This window comes from Bos grunniens, chromosome 11, assembly GCF_055505025.1.
Source record: "Bos grunniens cultivar Pamir isolate PY7600 chromosome 11, Bosgru_T2T1.0, whole genome shotgun sequence".
Lineage (NCBI taxonomy): Eukaryota > Metazoa > Chordata > Mammalia > Artiodactyla > Bovidae > Bos > Bos grunniens.
In genome coordinates, this window is record NC_141175.1 from 22,625,123 (window position 1) to 22,645,171 (window position 20,049).

At 48.7% G+C, this 20,049-nt stretch overlaps 1 protein-coding gene across 4 annotated transcripts in view; it reads left to right on the forward strand.

Annotated features, from left to right (window-relative positions):
* Positions 1-17,299, forward strand: part of TRIB2 (tribbles pseudokinase 2) — a 29,489-nt gene extending 12,190 nt beyond the window's left edge. For 2 of the 4 annotated variants that reach the window (XM_086323549.1, XM_086323550.1), the window contains 2 exons: positions 9,697-9,744; positions 10,033-10,381. In XM_086323549.1, the coding sequence (XP_086179675.1) occupies positions 9,697-9,744; positions 10,033-10,180 (196 nt within the window). In that variant the 3' untranslated portion in view covers positions 10,181-10,381. Of the gene's footprint in view, positions 1-9,696; positions 9,745-10,032; positions 10,382-14,810 lie in introns of those variants that run through there. The other 2 variants (XM_086323551.1, XM_086323548.1) reach the window with 2 other exon arrangements.
* Positions 17,300-20,049: the final 2,750 nt, after the last annotated feature.

Below are 20,049 nucleotides of genomic sequence, written 5' to 3' on the forward strand. Positions count from 1 at the left end.
CAGCCTGCTCCAGTATTCTTGCCTGGAAGATTCCATGGACAGAGGAGCCTGGAGGGCTACAGTCCATGGGGTCACAAAGAGTCAGACACGATTGAGCACACCAACTACTTAGAGTCATTGATAAAATGATACCCATATGGGAGAGCTTCCCTGGTAGCTCAGTTGGTAAAGAATCCGCCTGCAATGCAGGAGACCCCAGTTTGATTCCTGGCTCGGGAAGATCCGATAGAGAAGGGATAGGCTACCCACTCCAGTGTTCTTGGGTTTCCTTGGTGGCTCAGCTGGTAAAGAATCTGCCTGCAATTCTTTAGGGCTCTGCCTGCAATTGAACCCAGGAGACCTAGGTTCAATCCCCTGGATTGGGAAGATCCTCCAGAGAAGGGAATGGCTACCCACTCCAGTATTCTGACCTGGAGAATTCCATGGACTGTATAGTCCATGGGGTCGCAAAGAGTTGGACATGACTGAGCGACTTTCACTCACTTTATGGGAGAGCAGTTCCCAGAGAATGGAGAATGTAGCAACCTTGTCCCTGAAGGTTGATCCTTTGGGATAGAAAGGTTAGATTTAAGCCATATCCTCCCCTCTCCTTTGTTTAATTATAATCGCTGGATGCCTATTAGGAGGGCAACTGACAGGTCAAGTACACGTGGTGTGGAACCTGCTGCTCAGAAGGGCTAAGCGGTTCACAAGCAGTCAGAAAGGGAAGGTGGACAAGGGCCCTGGCAGGGTGGGAGAGAAGGGCGGATTCCACCCCTCCAGGCCTGGACCGGCCACGGTGCTCCCACCCCTGTTTTGCTGCCTCTCCTCTGGGCCGGGATGTTTCTTTAGGGCTGAGCCTTAGCCACACTGTGTTTTGAGGACGTTAAAGCCCTACCCTAACTGAACTCACCCTGGACACACCCTTTGCATCCCCAGTTCCTATAGTAAAATCTGAGATGGTCTGTGTGTAGTAAATGTAGTACATGTGATGTAGTAAAATCTGAGCAGGACTGAAGCCTCTAATCTGAGAACTCCCAGAAGCTGTGCCCATGTTCTCCAGCCCCTCTCATCCTGCTCTGGGATTAAAGGGGTCTCCTGGTCAGGTCTCCTTGAGGCCCCGGATTTCAATCCCAGCCTCTAAGGGACAAGGCTGATTGCTCCGCTGGAGTCCACCCCTCTCTGGATTCCAGTCTTTTTCACTTGCACTTCTTAGTCAGTTTAACGTTGACAAGTTATCTAACCTCTTCTGCCCCATTGGCTCATCATAACGGGAAGACTTGGCTCACGAAATTAAATGAATTAACGAAAGTGAACCTGTTGCTTGGTGCACAGTTGGCCATCCGCTGCTCTTAACCTCTCCTGGACTTGATTCATGTCTGGGCCTCTGGGTGACAGCGGGCCAGCCTGCTGACCTAGAACTTGAAGAGCACTTTAAGCTGCTGCAAGCTGTGGCTGCAGGGGGGCCCCCTGAAGCATGTAGGGAGGTGGGGGAACATGGTGCCTACAACAGTCCCTGTTTGCCAGCCGAATCTTGCCTGTCCCTTGGAACAGGGCTCCTTGCCACCCTCCCTCCCCAAACCCAGCTCCCTGCCCCCAACCACAATTCGGTGTTGACATTTTTTGCCCAGAAATACCCCCATGTGAACGAGACGGCTTCTGAACATGTTTCTTCTTTGGTTTGAAGATCTTTATCTCTTGACGTCACAGGTCTCATTTCCTCTGCTTTGTGGAAGCTGATCAGTGCCTGCTTCTGCTGGAGGGGAACTGGGACCCTGTGTAAGAACCCGGGGGATGAGGGGCAGTATTTCCCTGGAACAAAAGCCCTCTTCAGGGGCACAGGGGGACTTGCACCTCCCTGCAGGGGGAAGGCCTCTTCCCTGCCACACCAGACGAAGTCAGTGCTCCCTTCCCCAGGCAGATGTTAGTATGTGTATTAGTTCTCCCTTTAGATCTTTAAGGTTTTTCTTGGCTCCAGAGATACTCCCATATCTAATAAAGTACAGAGGGCAAGGCATTGGAGTCCTGGAGACCAGACTCTGCTTTCTTTCATTAATAGCAATATATATTAAGTTGTGGGCTTCCCTGACGACTCATGTGGTAAAGAATCTGCATGCAATGCAGGAAACTCAGGTTTGATCCGTGGGTCAGGAAGATCCCCTGGAGGAGGAAATGGCAGCCCACTCCAATATTCTTGCCTGGAGAATTTCACAGACAGAGGAGCCTGGAGGGATACAGTCCATGGGATTGCAAAAGAGTCGGACACGACTGAGCTTGTACTCCCACGCATCCATTGAGTTGTAGGTTTGTTGAATTTTAGGAGAATTGCCATTCTGCTTTAAAGGCGATGGAGCTCCTAGAATTCTCTTGTTCATGTTGACCCCTTGGATGTAATCAGGCACTGTCCATCCTTTGGGAAAGCTCCTCCCCTTTCACTCTTCTCAGGACGTGTCAGGAGTGCTCACACTTGGATCTGTTACAGCGTGTTTCTTGCTCTCCTCTTACTGTCCATGAGCATCTCCAGACTGTCCTCATCTCCTAGTCAGGGAACTCATCGAGGTCGGAGGCTGTCTCTTGTGCACTGTTCCCAGAGCCTGGTGGGCATTGAGTGAATGAGAATTCCTTTTATGGACCAGGAGCAGCTCAGATTGGATTCTCATGTCAGAGTGAGAGAGGCAGGGAATGTATTCATTTAATGATCATCTCAGTCATTGCCCAGGTGGGAGCCCAGAAAGACTGAGACTTACAAATCTCCCTTGTAGACACCTTTTTAAAAAACTATTATTTATTGAAATACAGTTGAATTATAATGTTGTATCATTGTAGATGGGCTTCCCTGGTAGCTCAGATAGTAAAGAATATGCCTGCATTGTGGGAGACCCGGGTTCGATCCCTGGGTTGGGAAGATCCCCTGGAGAAGGGAATGGCTACCCACTCCACTATTCTTGCCTGGAGAATTCCTTGGATGGAGGAGGCTGGACTGGACCATGGCTACAGAGTCCATGGTCACAAAGAGTCAGACACGACTGAGCGACTAACACTTTTTCTTTCATCATCGTAGACACCTTTTAAAGAGAACTGTTTTCAAAGGTCCACGTCAAGTAACAGATAAACCCATCATTCCCATTTTGAATTAATGATTTATGCAAAAGTGACATTTACTTAAGACACCATTATTTATGTCTGTGGTAGGTGTCTTTTTATTTATGAAGGGCTTCAGGTCATGATTAGAGGGGAGGACTTCCTCAAGGTTCTGTGCTTAAAGATAGACTAAATAGTAGGTATTCTTCAGCAGGGTTTCTGGCTAGGGTATTGGGGCTTAATAAATTACCTGACGGGCTAGATTGGGAACCACAAGCAAGTGGAGCAGAGAGCTCAGTGGTGAGATTTTTTTGATTCCTCCATTTGGCCTTTTGCCCTTGGCTTGCCTTCTCTGACATGGACTGGGGATAATGAACCTAGAGTATCCAGCACAGATATACTTCAGGGACTTAGGATACCTGTCATTACTGCTCTCCATAATCCTCTGTAGCTTTGAGCCTCATATTGCAACAAGCTGGAGATTTGTTTATTTGTTCAACAAATATTTTTGGAGTACAAGGCATTATATGTGCCTGGCACTAGTCTAGGTGCTGGACATACTGAAATACTGGATGGAACAGAAGCCCTGCTCTCACGGGACTTACATTTTAGTGAAATAATTAGGATCCACCATGTACCAGGCCCTGTTCTAACCAAAACACATAAATGAACGAATTTTATCCAAATTAATTACTATAATTATTTATGTATTTACTTTTTTTTTATTGGAAGATAACTGTTTTACAGTGCCGTGGTGACATCTGCCATACATCAACTCAAATGAGTCATAATGTTTTACATATACATATATATATACATATATATATATATATCCCCCCTCCCTGCAGAGCCTCCCTCCCTCTGGGGGAAGGAGAGGGTAGAACAAATTGAGAGAGTAACATTGACATAATATACACTATACTTGTAAAATAGATAACTAGCAGGAAGCTTCTGTATATCACAGGAAGCCCATTCTGGTCCTCTGTGATGACCTAGAGGGGTAGAATTACTGTATTTAAATCAAGTTATTTGATTTAAATCAAGCTATTTGATTTCAGGTCCTGCTATGTGTATCACCATTATACAGATGAGGAAATTGTGGCCTGGGGTTGTACAGCCAATCAGTGCAAATCTGGGGGTGGTACCCAGAGAAAGAGACCTGGCCCCCAAGCTTACGTTCTCAAATGCCACGTTAGCTACAGAAGCTAAATGCCAGGTAAAGTGCCACCCTTGTACTGGACCCATAGAAGGAATTTTCTTATGCAGCTAGGCAACAAGTGAACCCACAAGGACTTGGCTGACTGGAGTCTAAGTGAAGCTCAGTCTTTGGTTTTCCCAGAGCGGTCTTGGCAGAGGTAGACTCGGCCACCAGTTAAGCAAACCTCACAGGCAGTCCTTGTACATCCTGCCCTTCCACTTTATGGAGTGGGTTTAGGTTCCTCTACAGGACTGTAAGCTGGGGTCCATTTATCTTTTCATCCCTCATACCTAGCCTAGGACTTAGCATTATACATACTTAGTGAATGTGTGACAGTTGACTCAGTGGGAATATGACTAGCCCCATATATCCTGGAGTCATAAATATTATAAGAAAACCCCCCTAAATAGACTGATGGTAGAAGACAGTGGATGGAAACACATTTCAAACATCCCTTAGCCAATGCTCTTGGCAATTTCTCTAAACCACAGACGAATCCAGTCTCTCTGAAATTTCTCTGGATTCTAGATATTGCAGTTGTTAAGCAGAGTCATGCGTAGATGCTCTGAGTGCTAGACCACGTGTTGGAGCTGAGAGCGTTGGACACATGGGGATCACACTATCTTGCAAACGTGTATTAAGCACCTGTCATGGCACTACTTACAGTGCTCAGTATTGGGGATGCAAGACTTAATAGCAGAGAGTCCTCACCTAATGGAAGACACAGTGCAGTGGTTATTTTTAACACCACATCTGAGAGGAAGGCTGTGCATTAGAGAGCTCTCTGGGAGCAGGAAGGGGGTACCCCAACAATGGAGTGGGCTGTAGAGGAGGACTGCGTTAGGGAGGGGCTGGGCTCCCCACAGGGTAGTTCCGAGAGATGCAGGAGGGAAGGGGAAAGGTCCAGAAAGTGCCAGCAGTGGGTAAGGAGGGACTGCTCGGGGAGGGTATTGTGAGGTGGGGCTGGAGATGAAGGTGAAGAGGGTCTAGGGCCACGGTCTCACGTCTGGGACCTTGAGGACTTTCCAGGTGGCACAGTTGTAGAGAGTCCTCCTGCCAATGCGGGAGACTTGGGTTCGATCACTGGGTCAGGAAGAGCCCCTGGAGAAGGAAATGGCAACCCACTCTTGCTGGAGAATTCCATGGACAGAGGAGCCTGGTGGGCTACAGTTCATGGGTTCGCAAAGAGTTGGATATGAGCACACACAGACAGGCTGGGACCTTGAACTTGATCTGAAGCTCAGCAGGAGCCATTTAAGGTTTTCTCTAGACACGGCAGGGACAGGTCAGGTTGTGATTCTGGATGTGCGTGTGAAGGACAGACTGGGGACAGACGTGGACTTCAGGATGCTGAAGCTGAATCGCGACCCAGGCCGTAGAATTAAGAGGGAGGGCTAAGAGGGGAAGGGGCTTTACCAGGAAGGGAAAGCCCTTCCTCAAAGTTCTGTAAGGTGTAAGTGACACAACCAAGAACAGAACTCAGACTTCCGACTCCCCGAATTTGTTCAGTCTCTGCCTAGACCACGTGGGGAAGCCAGAAGTGAAACCCCCAACCTGGGTGGCCCAGTGCTGCTGGGGGTGGGGATGGAGGGGTTGGAGGGACTGGCCTGAACCCTGCCCTGCCCCACCAATGAGGCATGGAGAGGAATGTTCTGGGCCCTGAATCATCCTGGGCAAAAAAGGCAGGAGCAGCACCTAGGGGTGCCTGGCTCTCCCTGGAAGGATCTGGGCTGGGTGAGCAAACGGGGCAGTGCGGTCCAGCGTGGAGTGAGATGGCCACCTGGGAAGCTTTCCTGAGAGGCACAGTTGATTGACTTGGGTTCGAGGGAACCTCAGGGATCCAGGTCTTGGCGCAGAGCAGTGAGAGGTGGATAGAGTTTCGACGAGGAGTCCCAGCTGCACCACCTCCCTTGGAGTTCCTGGCTGTTCTTATGACAATGGAAGGCTGGCTGCCTCGGTGTGGGGTCCTCCTGCAGGGCGGGGGTGGGGTTGCGGGAAAGTCTTGGAGGTGGACTGGCTTCCCTGTTCCCACCGTGGCCCTGATGAGTCGGGCACGGACGTGCACCTGCATGTAGGTTTCAGGGGCTTTTGCATCCTGGCTGGGTAGCCGGTGCCGTGGAAACAACTGTCTGCTAGAGTCGGCTTGGGTTCCTCCTCCCAACTGTGCTGTTTCTCAGCAGGTGGCTTTATCTTTCCAACTGCACATTTCTCTGTATAACCAGTGCAGAGTGTGGGATGGTGTTGTAAGGCAATCAGAGGATATACTGCTTTCTGGAACTTACCAGACTTCCCCTGGGTCCCCTTCCCCTTTGACTTCTCTTACCCAACCCTGAGTGGCTCCCTTACTGTTTGCCTGCTGTTCTCTGGCTAATTTGTGAGCAGCTCGACCTAAAGTGCTGGGTCTGTTCCCTGAGTCAGCGGGACCTGGGGCATCAGTGGCGCTCAGAGGTGACTGCTGGAAAGATCCATACACACAGGAAGCAGAGGCTCTGAGCAGTGATGATTTATTGGGCAGTTTAGTGGCCTGTGGAGTCCCCGTGGTGCCTGCCAGGCTAGCACAATGCAGCCCATGCTGCTGGGGTGGGTGGGTTGGTGGGTGGGTGGGTGGAGCCTTCCTCTGGCCTCCCAGCAGTAATTCCAGCTGAGACCCTGGCCTGGCAGCCAAGGGTAGCTTTGCAGTAGCGGCCAGAGCAAGGTCAGACCTGGCTGCAGCTAACCTTTCGCCCTTGATCCTTCTCCTGTTTGGACCCACCCCACTGAATGGCCTTTGGTGACTTCTGGATTCCACTGACCTCAGGCCCCCGGACTTCCCGTCCAGGCCAAGCCCACTTGATCTGGCTGAACTCCCAGCCTGACCCCACCCTGGCCCACCCTGTCCTGATCTCTTCCTGTTGGGAGCCCAGGGTGGGGTTCAGGGTTTAAAAGCCAAGCCTGATTGGCTTGTGTATGCCTTTTTTTCATATTTTGGGTGAAGCACAGAACATGGAGGTTGAAAAGTGAAGCGAAGTGAAGTCGCTCAGTTGTGTCCGATTCTTTGTGAACCCACGGACTGTAGCCCACCAGACTCCTCCATCCGTAAGAATTTCCAGGCAAGAATACTGGAGTAGGTTGCCAATTTCTTTCTCCAGGGGATCTTCCCGACCCAGGGATCGAATCCGGGTGTCCTGCATTGTAGGCAGATGCTTTACCATCTGAGCTACCCAGCTCAGCCACTCACTAGCCAGGTGGTCTTGGACAAGTCACATCTGCTTTTGTACCTCAGCTTTCCATCTAATAAATGGGCAGGTCCTGCCACCACCATCCACTTCATGAGCTAGAGCACTTAGATCGTGTATTGTAATGGTTTTGTATGTGATCCAGTGCTAAATAAACCTGGGGCCATATCTGTCTCCATAAACCCAGGGTCTTCCTTTAAAAATTACTTTGTCTTTTGTTGTTCGGTCTGACTCTTGTGACCCCATGGACTGCAGCATGCTGTTTCCCTTTCCTTTACCATCTCCTGGAGCTTGCTCAAACTCCTGTCCATCGAGTTGGTGATGCCATCCAACCATCTCGTCCTGTGTTGTCCCCTTCTCCTGCCTTCAATCTTTCCCAGCATCAGGGTCTTTTCCAATGAGTCGGTTCTTCCCATCAGGTGGCCAGAGTACTGGAGCTTCAGCTTTAGCATCAGTCCTTCCAGTGAATATTCAGGATTGATTTCCTTTAGGATTGACTGGTTGGACCTCCTCGCTGTCCAAGGGACTCTCAAGAGTCTTCTCCAATGCCACAGTTTGAAGGCATCAATTCTACTATGCTTAGTCCTCTTTACACTGAGTAAATCTGTGATATTGGCACCAGGGTGTCTTTTGGAGGGGCACTGGCATTAGAATCCTCGTGACGTGGATCAGAGCTCAGTTGTTTCAGTTATTCCATGTGTGACCTAAAACATTTCATTCTCTGTGCCTCAGTTTCCTTAATCTTTAGGAAGTAAGCACATATCATAATATTTGCCTTTCAGTTTTGTTATGAAAAATAAACATGTAGACCAAAAATAATCTCAGTGTTTTGTAGCTGTTTAATTCGTGGTTGCTATTGTTATTAGTATATAAATACTAGATTAGTGTCAGGATGTTAGATAGGAAGGGTTGTAGTCCCTATAGGTTAAGAGTTAAAGGAAAGTTATAAAATCAGGAATTCTGAAGCCGGAAGAGCCCTTTGTAGGCCATGTATGATTGGTTCTTGGGCTTCTCAGGTGGCACAGTGGTAAGGAACTCACCTGCCACTTCAGGAGACACAGGTTTGATCCCTGGGTTGGGAAGATCCGCTGGAAGAGAAAGTGGCAACCCACTTCCACGGACGGAGGAGCCTGGCGGGCTGCAGTCCATGGGGTCACAAGAGAGTGAGACATGACTGAGCATACACACACACACACACACACACACACACACGACTGGTTCTCATTTTATAGAAGAGAAACTGAAGCTGAGGTCGATTTAGTGACCCAGAGAGAGCCACTCAAGCCTCCGGGGAGTGTGGGTAGGACATCGGGTCAGAGCTTTCAAGGCTGGTGCTGCTGCTCCATGGGGGTGGGGCGTGGAACCTCATGCACCCTGCTGGTTCTGGCTTCCTCACCTGGCTCAGCATCTGAGTACGTAGCCCTGATACTGGGCTGGGCTTGCTCCTTCAACACAGGCTGCCCCCCGTAAGCCTTGTTCATTCAGAGGTTGCAAGCAAAGCAGGCTTTTCCCGCCTACACCATGGACAGGTTGCTGAATGCACACAGAGATGGCAGCTTGTTGGCCAGATCAACCCTCCCTGGGGCCTGTGACTCAGGGCTCCCTCCTCCAAGAAGCTGCAGGAGATAACCACTCTCATTTGCAGCTCTTTGGTCACACAGATATCTACCATTCTCCGTATTCTCTGTGTGCCATCTCTAGACTGTACCTCCACGAAGCCCATTCTGATCAACCTGGTACTGAATAATGTGAGCAGGAGTGAGCTGGGCACATATTTGTGGGAAGAACATTCTAGGCAAGAGGGGAAAAAAAGTGCAAAGGCTTGGGAAGGAATGGGGCACAGAATTCACATCCATTTCATTCTGCCTGTGGCTTATTCATCTATCTTCCCTCTAGGTTTTGGGGCTGAAAGGAGGGGGAGAGCTTATAAGGAGGTCAGTTAGAGTTTCCACCATTTTTTGCAGATTTACTGTGCTAGGTTCTTTGATAGATACTATACTTGCACTGTTTGATTTACAATCTTCACAAAAACTGAGACTATGGGTATGACTTGTATGAATCTACAGTGCGTGGTTTCATTTGAATAACTCAGACCGTCACCGATGTTCCTGCTGAGTTTCATGAAAATCGATTTCTCTGCCTGGAAATTCCTAAAGCCCAGATTGATCAAGGGACCTCAGAAGCTGAATGACTGTTTTCATTCACTTCCTCCCACTCTGACAGGTGCCGGCGCTCTGCCAAGCCTTCCCGCAACATTCCTGAGAGGAGAGGGTGAGGCCCGCCCCCCATGCCCAGGGGTGGGGGAAGCCGAGCCCCAGAGACTTTCTGAAGGGCCCTGTAGTTGTGTCGTGCATCGGTGGGGACCAGAGTTGGAATTCTAGCCCAGCTCGGGCCCGCGACCTGGGGGCACCCCGGAAGGTCCTTGTTTATAGATGTAATCCAGACTTCTTGCCTCGACCCTTGCCTGGGAGTGATGTAAACAAGTTCAGGATGTTCCCAGAGGCAGGCAAGGTCAGAAGAATGCCTGAACTGCTGCATTTCCTCCCCATCCTTTCCTAGGCTTCTTCCTACCCCTGGGGGATTCCTGCACCGTTGCGCAGAAGAAGCCGGCTTCCTGACCCTGGGGCGCATGCGTGCTGCCCGCCTTGAAGGCCCCTCGCTGACCCAGCCAGCCTGGGTTGGTTTCCTCCTCCAGTTGCTAACGTGATGGTGGCTGACCTGAGCTCCCAGCCCAGCGAGAGGCGAGCACTCGGCCTTTAGCTAGCCTTCCCGCCAGAGGAGCTGACCTACCCTCTCTGAGCATTACGTTCAGTGTCCACGCAAAGGAAGAATAATTCTTGCCTTGGAAATTGACTTTATATATTTTGAAGAGAAAATATATGTAGATACCCACTCACGCTTCAATGCATAGACGGTGTTTGGTATTTTGTACTTAGTATTTTTGCCTAAGCCAAAATTCGAACCCAGGTCTCTGGCTTTAAGACCTTGATCTGGCCTGGCTTCCTTGTGGCTGTGTCACCACAGGCCACACTGAACCCGATGTGACCACAGCTCCAGACCCTCCCAGCTGGAGGCTCAGCCTCTGAAGGCAGGGGGATGAAGTGGCCCGTGGATCAGCCTAGGGGCAGCGGAAATCAGCAGCACGTGGGTGCCTTTTTATTTCTATGTTAATAGCACTCAAATTCATGAGGTGTTTGCATGGCTTCCAAGCCCTTTTTTTGAGTAGGCGGAGGAGAGACGTGAACTCCGGGAAAGGGGTTAATTGACAAGATGGAGACCTTAGGCGTGGGTCTTGTCTGTGATGTGGAGGAGGGTTCTAGAAGAGGGATGAGGATGAAAGTGGGGTCACTGCTGCCCGTAGGAGGGGGTGTGGGGATGATGGGTGAAGGAGAAAGTCAGAATCTAGGGTTGTGACTGGGAAGGAATGATAATGAAAAATGGCTTTAGGGTTGGCTTAGCATGAACTGCTTGAGGTAGTTAAGTCTGTCTTCCGAAAGAAGCCAAAGCTCCCTCCCAGCCTTACTCCAAAGGCACCTGAGATATTGTACCAATAATTTATAAAGCCGGCCCTCCATATAGTCTTCACTTTTCCTCCACTTACTCCTAGGAAAGTTTTCCTCCTTTACCCAAAGCAGGGGCCATTGTTCCTTTAAAGGTTGCACACAGATACTCCTGGGGTCTACAGCTTGACGGTCCCTTTCATTCTTGGATTCAGGGACTGAGTGTCTGTTGGGTGCCAGGTACAAAAAAAAAAAAAATAGTCTAGGGGCTGGAGTTACCGCAGGAAGCACTGGTGGTGTTTTTTATACTCAGAGTGACCAGCCACCTGCCCAAGGGCCCCTGGAGGTGGGGGATGACCCTGAAATGACCACTGGTATCATAACACCTAGAGTATACACGTAGAACTGTAGACATGTAAGTACCTACAGTTCCAGATGATAATGAAGGGGATATGGCATTGTGGTGTGGGAGTGCTCCTTTGAAACAGGAGGGTCAGGCAAGTTCTCTTTAATAAAGTGCATTTAAGCAAAGACCTGCAAAAACTGAGTCTTACAGAAGACCATTCTGGACAAGGGGCTGGAGGTGGGGGTTGTGTGCAGAGGCCCCAGGAAGGACTGTCGTTGGTTGGTATCTGTGAAGAATGGTACAGGGGCTGGAAGGGAGAGGGGCCGCTTGGCCGAAACCTTGGTGAAGATGGGCACCCACTTGAAAGAGCTGAGATGGCATTGGAGGGTTTTGGCAGAGAAACCCAGCTCCAAACCCAAATCTGATTCCAAATCTCATTCCACTGGACCGTCACCCCTTGTCATACAGATGTGAGGGCTTATTATTATTATTTCCAGTGGGATGATTATCCCCGCAGCTACTCTGCTGCCCAGGCTGTGAACTTGAAGGTGGAGAGCCTGGTGGGTCCCGAAGCTGGGCAGGAGCAGCTGCTGGTGAGGGTGGGGCAGGGGAACCTGTGGTGAGAACCCACCTGGGCCTGTGGTTTGTGCCCCGTCCTCTCCACCCCGTGGGTTTTACCGGCTCACCTCCAGTCCTCAACCATCTAGTGAGGCTCGTGTGAGTCAGCACCACCTGCCACCTTAGATTAGAAGAAGCAAAAGGAAGAAGAGATTTGCTTTTAATCCACTCAATTCCGGATCAACACATCCAGACCCTTCCTATTTTTACAGATCGACTAAAGGGGGACGAGAAGGGCACATACACTACAGATTATAAATAGAATATGGGCGAGCAGATAAAGAAGATGTGTTGCAATGTACTGCATAGAAGCCCAGAATGTTAAAACTAGCAGAGACTTCAGGACTGTCTTGTCCAGATGGATACACAACTGTGTGCATATATCAATACTTAATGCTACTGAACTGTAAACTTAAAATGGTTAAAATAGTAAATTGTATCTTATATATATTCACTCAGTTCAGTTCAGTCACTTAGTCTGGCTCTTTGCAACCCCATGGACCGCAGCACACCAGGCCTCCCCGTCCATCACCAACTTGCAGAGCTTGCTCAAACTCATGTCCGTTGAGTCAGTAAGCCATCCAACCATCTCATCCTCTGTCATCCCCTTCTCCTTCTCCTTCAATCTTTCCCAGCATCAGAGTCTTTTCTAGTGAGTCAGTTCTTCGCATTAGGTGGCCAAAGTATTGAAGTTTCAGCTTCAGCATTTGTCCTTCCAGTGAATATTCAGGACTGATTTCCTCCAGGATGGACTGGTTGGATCTGCTTGCAGTCCAAGGGACTCTCAAGAGTCTTCTCCAACACCACAGTTCAAAAGCATCAATTCTTTGGTGCTCAGTTTTCTTTATTACATACATTATACCACAATTTAAAAAATTAAAATAATAGTAATAAAAAAAGACTGTCCTGTTCAACACTCTGCTTTAAGGTTGAGAACAGAGAAGTCTAGTGACTCACTCACAGCCACACAGCAGGTAAGAGATGTAGTCTGGCCTGGACTCTGCTCCCCTAGCTCCTAGTCTAGTACCTTTTCCAGTGATTGCAACTATGTTTTCCTTGTTGATGGAAATGAGAACAGGGAAGAAGTCAGTCACCCTTTGGTCTTGGAAACTCCTGGACTTCAAATATGGCGTCTGAGAATCCATGCAGGGTTTTAGCCGACCTTTTGCTCTATGCAGCTCCCAGCAGTTCTCCTTGGATTAATTTGAGCCTCACCTCCCTTCTGTGGCTCTCTGAGGAGCTGTGGTGACAGTCCTGCAAGGCTAAGACCTAGAGTTGGAGAAAGAAAGAGAAACAGTAGTGGATGGACCTGGTCATAAACTCTGATTTAAGACTGAAGCCTTATTGTGCCTTCTCCAATTCTCCTATTCTCTCCTCATTTGTGCCTCATGACACCTCAGGGCAACAGGGGCGATGCTTTGGTGGGCACTTCAGCGATGAAAGAAACAATGGATAGGGATGCCACTGACCTCCTAGGTGCTCATCAGCACCATCCGTGTGGTCCCAACCCCTAACTCCAGCCCCTCCTCCCTGCCTCAGGTTCCATGCATGGCATCATCTGTGTGATGGAATGGGATTAATTGAGTTGATGGGGCCTGGGAACTGCAGGAACTTTCCAGTGGTGGCATTCTGGCCAGGAGAATGGAGGAGGGTGTTGGTTTTAGGCACTGAAAGGTAATAACACCTAACTTTGCACTCAGAGAGCAACAAGGCAGGGGCACAGAGATTCTTCAGAGGTCTCTGGAATAAGGAAGGAATGCAAAGCTAGGAGCTTGGGGGTACTGAGCATATATTTATTTGGTACTTAATGGTGATATCAAGCCCTTCTGTGTAACCCTGAGTGCTAGGCTCCGGAGACTGAGTTTAATGCGAGATTTCTATACCTCTGTTCTTCTCCATCATACCCAAGAGGGTCCTGCATTCATCAGTGAGCTCGGTGGTCCTTAACCGACGGGGAGAAGATTCACACACACACAACTCATGTACCCATGTGAGGCAAAATCACATATGTGTGGCCCAGGTGGAGAATCTAGGTAACCCAAGTCACATGCATATTAGGTCCAGGGCCAGACCCTAGGAGTGTGATGGGTGGGACAGGACACAGCTTCAACAGGAAATCTTGGGAAGAGGGTGGGCTTGGAAAGAAGATGAGAATGTTGGCTCTGGATGGACAAAGTGATGGAATGCATTTCTAGGGAACGTTTTCTGGCTCTGCCTGTGTCCTAAGAGAGGCATTTTGGTGTGGAGAGAGCACCACGTTGACTTAGGAGGATGTGAGGTCAACTTTTCTCTGTTTCCCAACCAGATGGCTTTGGGTAAGTTACTTAAATTCTCTGAGCATCCGTGTTCTTCTCTGTAAAATGGGTTAGGAAAATCCTCTATGTCTAAGTAAAGGAGTGTTGAAAGGAAGCAAAACTGTTGTATGAAAGACCCTGGCTCCTGTGTTGTATTATGTTAGTCACAAGTTTGCCGGAAGCTATGGACAGAGATTGTGTGAGTTTCCCAGCTGGTTGGATCTGAGTGCAAATCTTGTGAATTCCTCATCACACAGCATTACCCCTGTGTGACTTTTAAGCTCTTGTTCCTTCCTGACTATGTTGAGGTGGTAATCATCTATTTGTGATTTATCTACCTGCTGAAGGTTTCAGTCCCCTCAGTGGGTCGAAAGTTTCAGGCAAATTCTTTGCCTCCTGGCTCCCCAGCTCTGGAACAGGGTCTCGCCACCTAGAAGGTGCCCAGTAAACAGTGTTTGGCTGGTTCAGTGAATGAATACGAGTCTTTGGAAACGTTCAAACGGAAGCTGCGGCATAATGGTGGGTTTCCTGGGGCTCAGAGCATCCTTACAAGCTCGTGTTTTGCTCCCTTTCTTGCAGGACTCGGGTCAAGCTGGAAAGCCTGGAAGACGCCTATATTCTGCGGGGAGATGACGATTCGCTCTCCGACAAGCACGGCTGCCCGGCGTATGTCAGCCCAGAGATCTTGAACACCAATGGCAGCTACTCGGGCAAAGCAGCTGACGTGTGGAGCCTGGGAGTGATGCTCTACACCATGCTGGTTGGGCGGTACCCTTTCCATGACATTGAGCCCAGTTCCCTCTTCAGCAAGATCCGGCGTGGCCAGTTCAACATTCCAGAGACTCTGTCGCCCAAGGCCAAGTGCCTCATCCGGAGCATCCTGCGGCGGGAGCCCTCGGAGCGGCTGACCTCCCAGGAGATTCTGGACCATCCTTGGTTTTCTACAGATTTTAGCGTCTCGAATTCAGGATATGGTGCTAAGGAAGTGTCTGATCAGCTGGTGCCAGATGTCAACATGGAGGAGACCTTGGACCCTTTCTTTAACTGAGCTCATGCCCCACGGGGACTTAGCAGGTACCAGAAGCGAGAGAGAGGGCAGCGGAGAGGAGTTCTTCCAGGGAACACGTATCGCCTGGCTTGGTAGCAAGAGGGACACGGACACTCACAGGCTTCTTGGTTCAAAGAAGGAAAACCGTCAAGGAGCTGACTGAACATGTAGCATGGGGGCCAGAGACGCGGGATGGAGGCGGGCTCCAGGGTCCTGTCGGGTGGGCAGGAGCCCCCTGGAGCTTCTCTCGCCCGACGGAGCCCCCCGGGAGACCACCCCTGTCAGCTGGGCTGCTTCCGCCTATCCCCCTTTCCATTTTGTTCCAAATAGTTGCAAATCTTGATAGAATCAAAACTCTGCCTCAAACACACATCTTGGCATCGCACTGTTAGCATTTAACTTCTTGTCATGATTCAGGGAAGGTACCATTGGCCAAGGGTTTTTTGTTTTTAATTTTCTTTTTAAACAAGCCAGCCACCTATCTGATAATTCATGGGGTTCATTAAAAAAAAATTCGGTGCACAACAGACTGATGTGAAACCTGGGTGCTAAAACTAAAAGAAAATAAAAGTCCAGTTTGTGTCTCCTAATTGCGCTCTTCAACTCATTTCTTCTAAATAAACTATTGAATATCCTGGTCAGGAAATGACACGTTTAGTGCTTTGCTCCCTGAAGTGGGGGAAAAAAAACAAACCTGTCCTTTAACCCAGTATTCTGTTTTCTGTCAATTGGTTTGTGGCAGGAAGCTCTTAGAAGTCAAACTTCCAGAAGCATCATTGCTATCATAGTTTAAAGAAAGAAAAATGAAAGGAAAAGAGAAAGTCAACTCTTTAATTTTATTATTATTATTTTTTTAATTTTTTTTTTTTTGCTGGTGAATGACGAGGGCTGCATCACAGGCATGCCTGTTTGCTGAGATGTTAGTGATGGAGTGAGATTCCAGATGCTGTTGGAGTCTGAAGCTCTTGTAACACTCTGATCTCAACTAAACATTTTGTCTTTGCTTTATTGGCAACTCATGAAATGAAGCAGGTTGTCCCACATGTATGAAATACAGGGCAGCTATTGCATTTTCTTTATAGAATATGAATCCTTGTAGCTTGGGAGGCCCTCTGGTTTGGACAAAAACCCTCAGTTGAGACAGCAGGAAGGAAAATAAGCTGAAAGCTAGGATGATATTAAAAACAAAAAACAACAAAAAAAAAAACAGCTCTCTATCCCCATATGCACCTTTGTATTTTTCAAGAACTCTTCTATTTATTAAGGAAAATGTCACATTGTGATGTATTAAGCCAGTACTTCAATTACGGGTTAACTTGGGTAACATGTTACATGCTGTAGTTAACATTTATATATATATTTTTTTCTTTGTTTGGGTATTTCTGTCCCTGAAATAACCTTTTATTTGGCTTTTCTAGATAGCTTTATTTGATTTTGAGTGGCAAATGTTTTTCTTTTCTTTTTTTTTTTCTGTTATGGCTTTTCTATATTGCTGTATGATACAGAACTCTTTCGGCATCAATATTTGTGTTTCCAGTACCTCAGTTGTTCGGATTTTACTGCCTGTATATGTTTTGTGAAATGGTCATGTTTTTGGGTAGGTGACACGTGGACTCTAGTATGTAAATGTTACTTGAATCTGTGCTTCATTATAGTATGTGGCATGTATGTGCAGACCTTGGATGCTCTATTCCTACTTAGCAGGAGCCCGGCCTCATTCCCAGGAGGGCGGCTTAACCATTCATCGTCAGGAGACAAGGAGGCCATGGATTTGCTCTGGATTCTATTTTGGTAACAGGAGATAAAAAAGGAGAGAGGGTTTTTTACATTCTGAAGATGGGGCTGAGTAAAGAAGGACCTGTTTTTCTTCCCTCTCCCTTATTTTTTAAGTACCTTGTTGGAGGAAAGATTGGTGACATGCATGGTGGGAATCTATGGCCTCTGGTGCTTTGTCCTGTATTCGGTTTAATGTTTTTGTCCTAATCTCTTCAATCAATAAAATTGTGCGTATTTAACTAAACTCGTGGGGTCTGGCAAATGATGATTTTTCTGCTGTCTGGGATTTGAGGCCCACCAGCCTCAACCTCAAACCTCCCACCAGCCGGGAACTCCCCCATTCTCTAAGGTCAACCCTCCTTTGTGAGTGAATCACTATCACTATGTGTGCAAAGCATTGTACCTGGTGTGGGCGTGTGCTGGCCGATTTAGATGGAATATCTCACTGTATTCACACTTCGCAGGTATGAATTATGTTCCTATTACAGGTGAGGAAATCAGCCCAGACAGTTTATAACCCGACATGAAACCACCTTTAGGTGAGTGAGGAGTGAACCCCAAGTCCAGTGAATCCCAAGCCGGCTGTGCTCTCTAAGATTTTAAAGCCCAGAGGTTCTGAGGGCAACTGTAAAAGTAACTGGAGGAATGAGGCTTACCTCGGTCTCAAATAATGCAGGATTCCACATGATTCCCCAAGAAAAACAGGATTCCCCTGCAAACCTGATTGGAAATCATCAAGGAGGAGACCACCTGGCTCCCAGAAGTGACTGTCCTGCCAGCAGCCTTTCTCTAGGTCAAAGATCCATGTGTTAGGGTTATCAGAGATAGGTGGGCTCTCTCAGCAACACTATGCACTGTAGACGTGATTTAAGAGATGTACCTCCAGCCCAAAGAGGGTCAATTCAATCCTGAAGCATTTAGTAGGTGCCTCCTGTCATTTCAGTGCAGGTTGGGGAAACAGACAAAGACAGTAGGCAGCATCGAGTGGTGGGTAAACAGGTTCATGGCAGCCCACGGGTTGGGCGCCCCCACCTGACTAAAGCTGTCAGTTTGTGTCCTGGAAGGGGTGGCCGCTGAATCAGTCCAGATGGACATGGCTTTGGGTATTGAAGGAAGAGAAACAGTACTACTCTAAGCAGAGGGAACTGTGCGAGAGAAGAATCTAGTCCTCAGTGCCAAGCTATGGATGGAGTTCATCAAAGTCCTTGCAAAGGTGTGGTTTTGTGGCATTTGGAAGGACATGGCAGAAGAGGAGGCTTTCTAGATGGCTGGACCCATCTTCTAAATTCACAAAGTGCTTATCATCCAGTGACATTCACCTCTGTATCCCCAGCAGCACCTGGCCCTGTGCCTGGCACATGGTGAGTGTTCAGTAAACAATGGTTCATTGATGTTTAATTTGATCTTCTCGAGCCAGGGATTGAACTGGTGTCTCTTGTGTCTCCTGCACTGGCAGGGGGATTCTTTACCACTAACGCCACCTGGGAAGCCCATGCTGCTGCTGCTAAGTCGCTTCAGTCGTGTCCGACTCTGTGCGACCCCATAGATGGCAGCCCACCAGGCACCCCTGTCCCTGGGGGGGTTATCAGCATGGGAAGCCCATGCTGAGGGCCTCTATATGCTGCTAAATTTATTTCCAGCCCTTCTAAGGGGTGCATCATTAGAAAACAGCCTTTGCAAGGACTGGAGCCCACCACAAGTGGCTTTTGCTAGGACCCAGAAAGGCTGATCCAAATTCTTTGCTCTTTCACTGCCTGTGATTAAGCAGAAGTGGGCCTGCTGCCTAATGAGTGCCTGTTTGAATTGCGTTCTGTCAAACCTCCCCATGCGTGGTTGCTGGGGGGAGAGAGTTGTTGGCACACACACTTCCAGCCTCTAGATGAAAGCTTCCACCGTGGTAGGGACCCAGAATCAGCAAGCTTCCTTTTTCTTAACATTTCAAGCCTTAGACAGCAGAAATCTTTATTCAAGCTTGCCTTTGGGGATAGACACTACATGCCTTTGCTACTTAACCCAGTCCTGGGGCAGGGCCAGGGCCCAGGCCACTGGGAGTGAAGGCGGAGGCTGCGGGGATAGTGAACCAGGCTCTGTGTCCTCACCCTTCCATTAGCCATGACCGGGTAAATCACTTTTATAAGGACCAAGGGTGTTGTGAGGATTAACTGAGATGAGGTGAGGCAGGTCAGAGGCTTAGTCCTGAGCCAGGCTGACCCGGAGACTGTGGTAATAGCAGCCAAGGGCATAATGAGGTGGAGTTCTTACAACTAGGGATGGCCCTGGAGTCAAGAATTTATCAAGTGCCATCAAAAAGAGGTGACAAGGACCCACTGAGGCCCCTCCCCTGCCACAACCAAAGCAGCTCCAGCTTTCACAGTCTTATACGTGTCTACTTCTCACGAAGACGTACAGGGAGGAGGATGAAGTTTCGGCTTCCAGATGCGCTTGAGAATTATTGTGAAGTCTAGCTCTTGAGTAAGAATTGCCAACACAGCTTTGGTAAAGCAACCAAGTTCCAGAGAAGTCAAAGGCATTCCCAGAGTCCACACTGAGAGTGGGTACTGGACTCAACTGCAGGACCAATGTATGAATGAGCTGGGTTTGTGGGTCATCCCTTAAAAACTTCAGGGGGTTTATTATTCCCACAGCTCCTTTCACTTGACCTTAGGTCCTTTGCAGTGGCCTTTTCCCCTAACTCAGTCCATTCTCCTCTGTGACTAACCTGCTGCTGCTGCTAAGTCGCTTCAGTCGTGTCCGACTCTGTGCGACCCCATAGACGGCAGCCCACCAGGCTCCCCCATCCCTGGGATTCTCTAGGCAAGAATACTGGAGTGGGTTGCCATTTCCTTCTCCAGTGCATGAAAGTGAAAAGTGAAAGTGAAGTGGCTCAGTCGTGTCCAACTCTTTGCGACCCCATGGACTGCAGCCTACAAGGCTCCTCCATCCATGGGATTTTCCAGGCAAGAGTACTGCAGTGGGGTGCCATTGCCTTCTCCA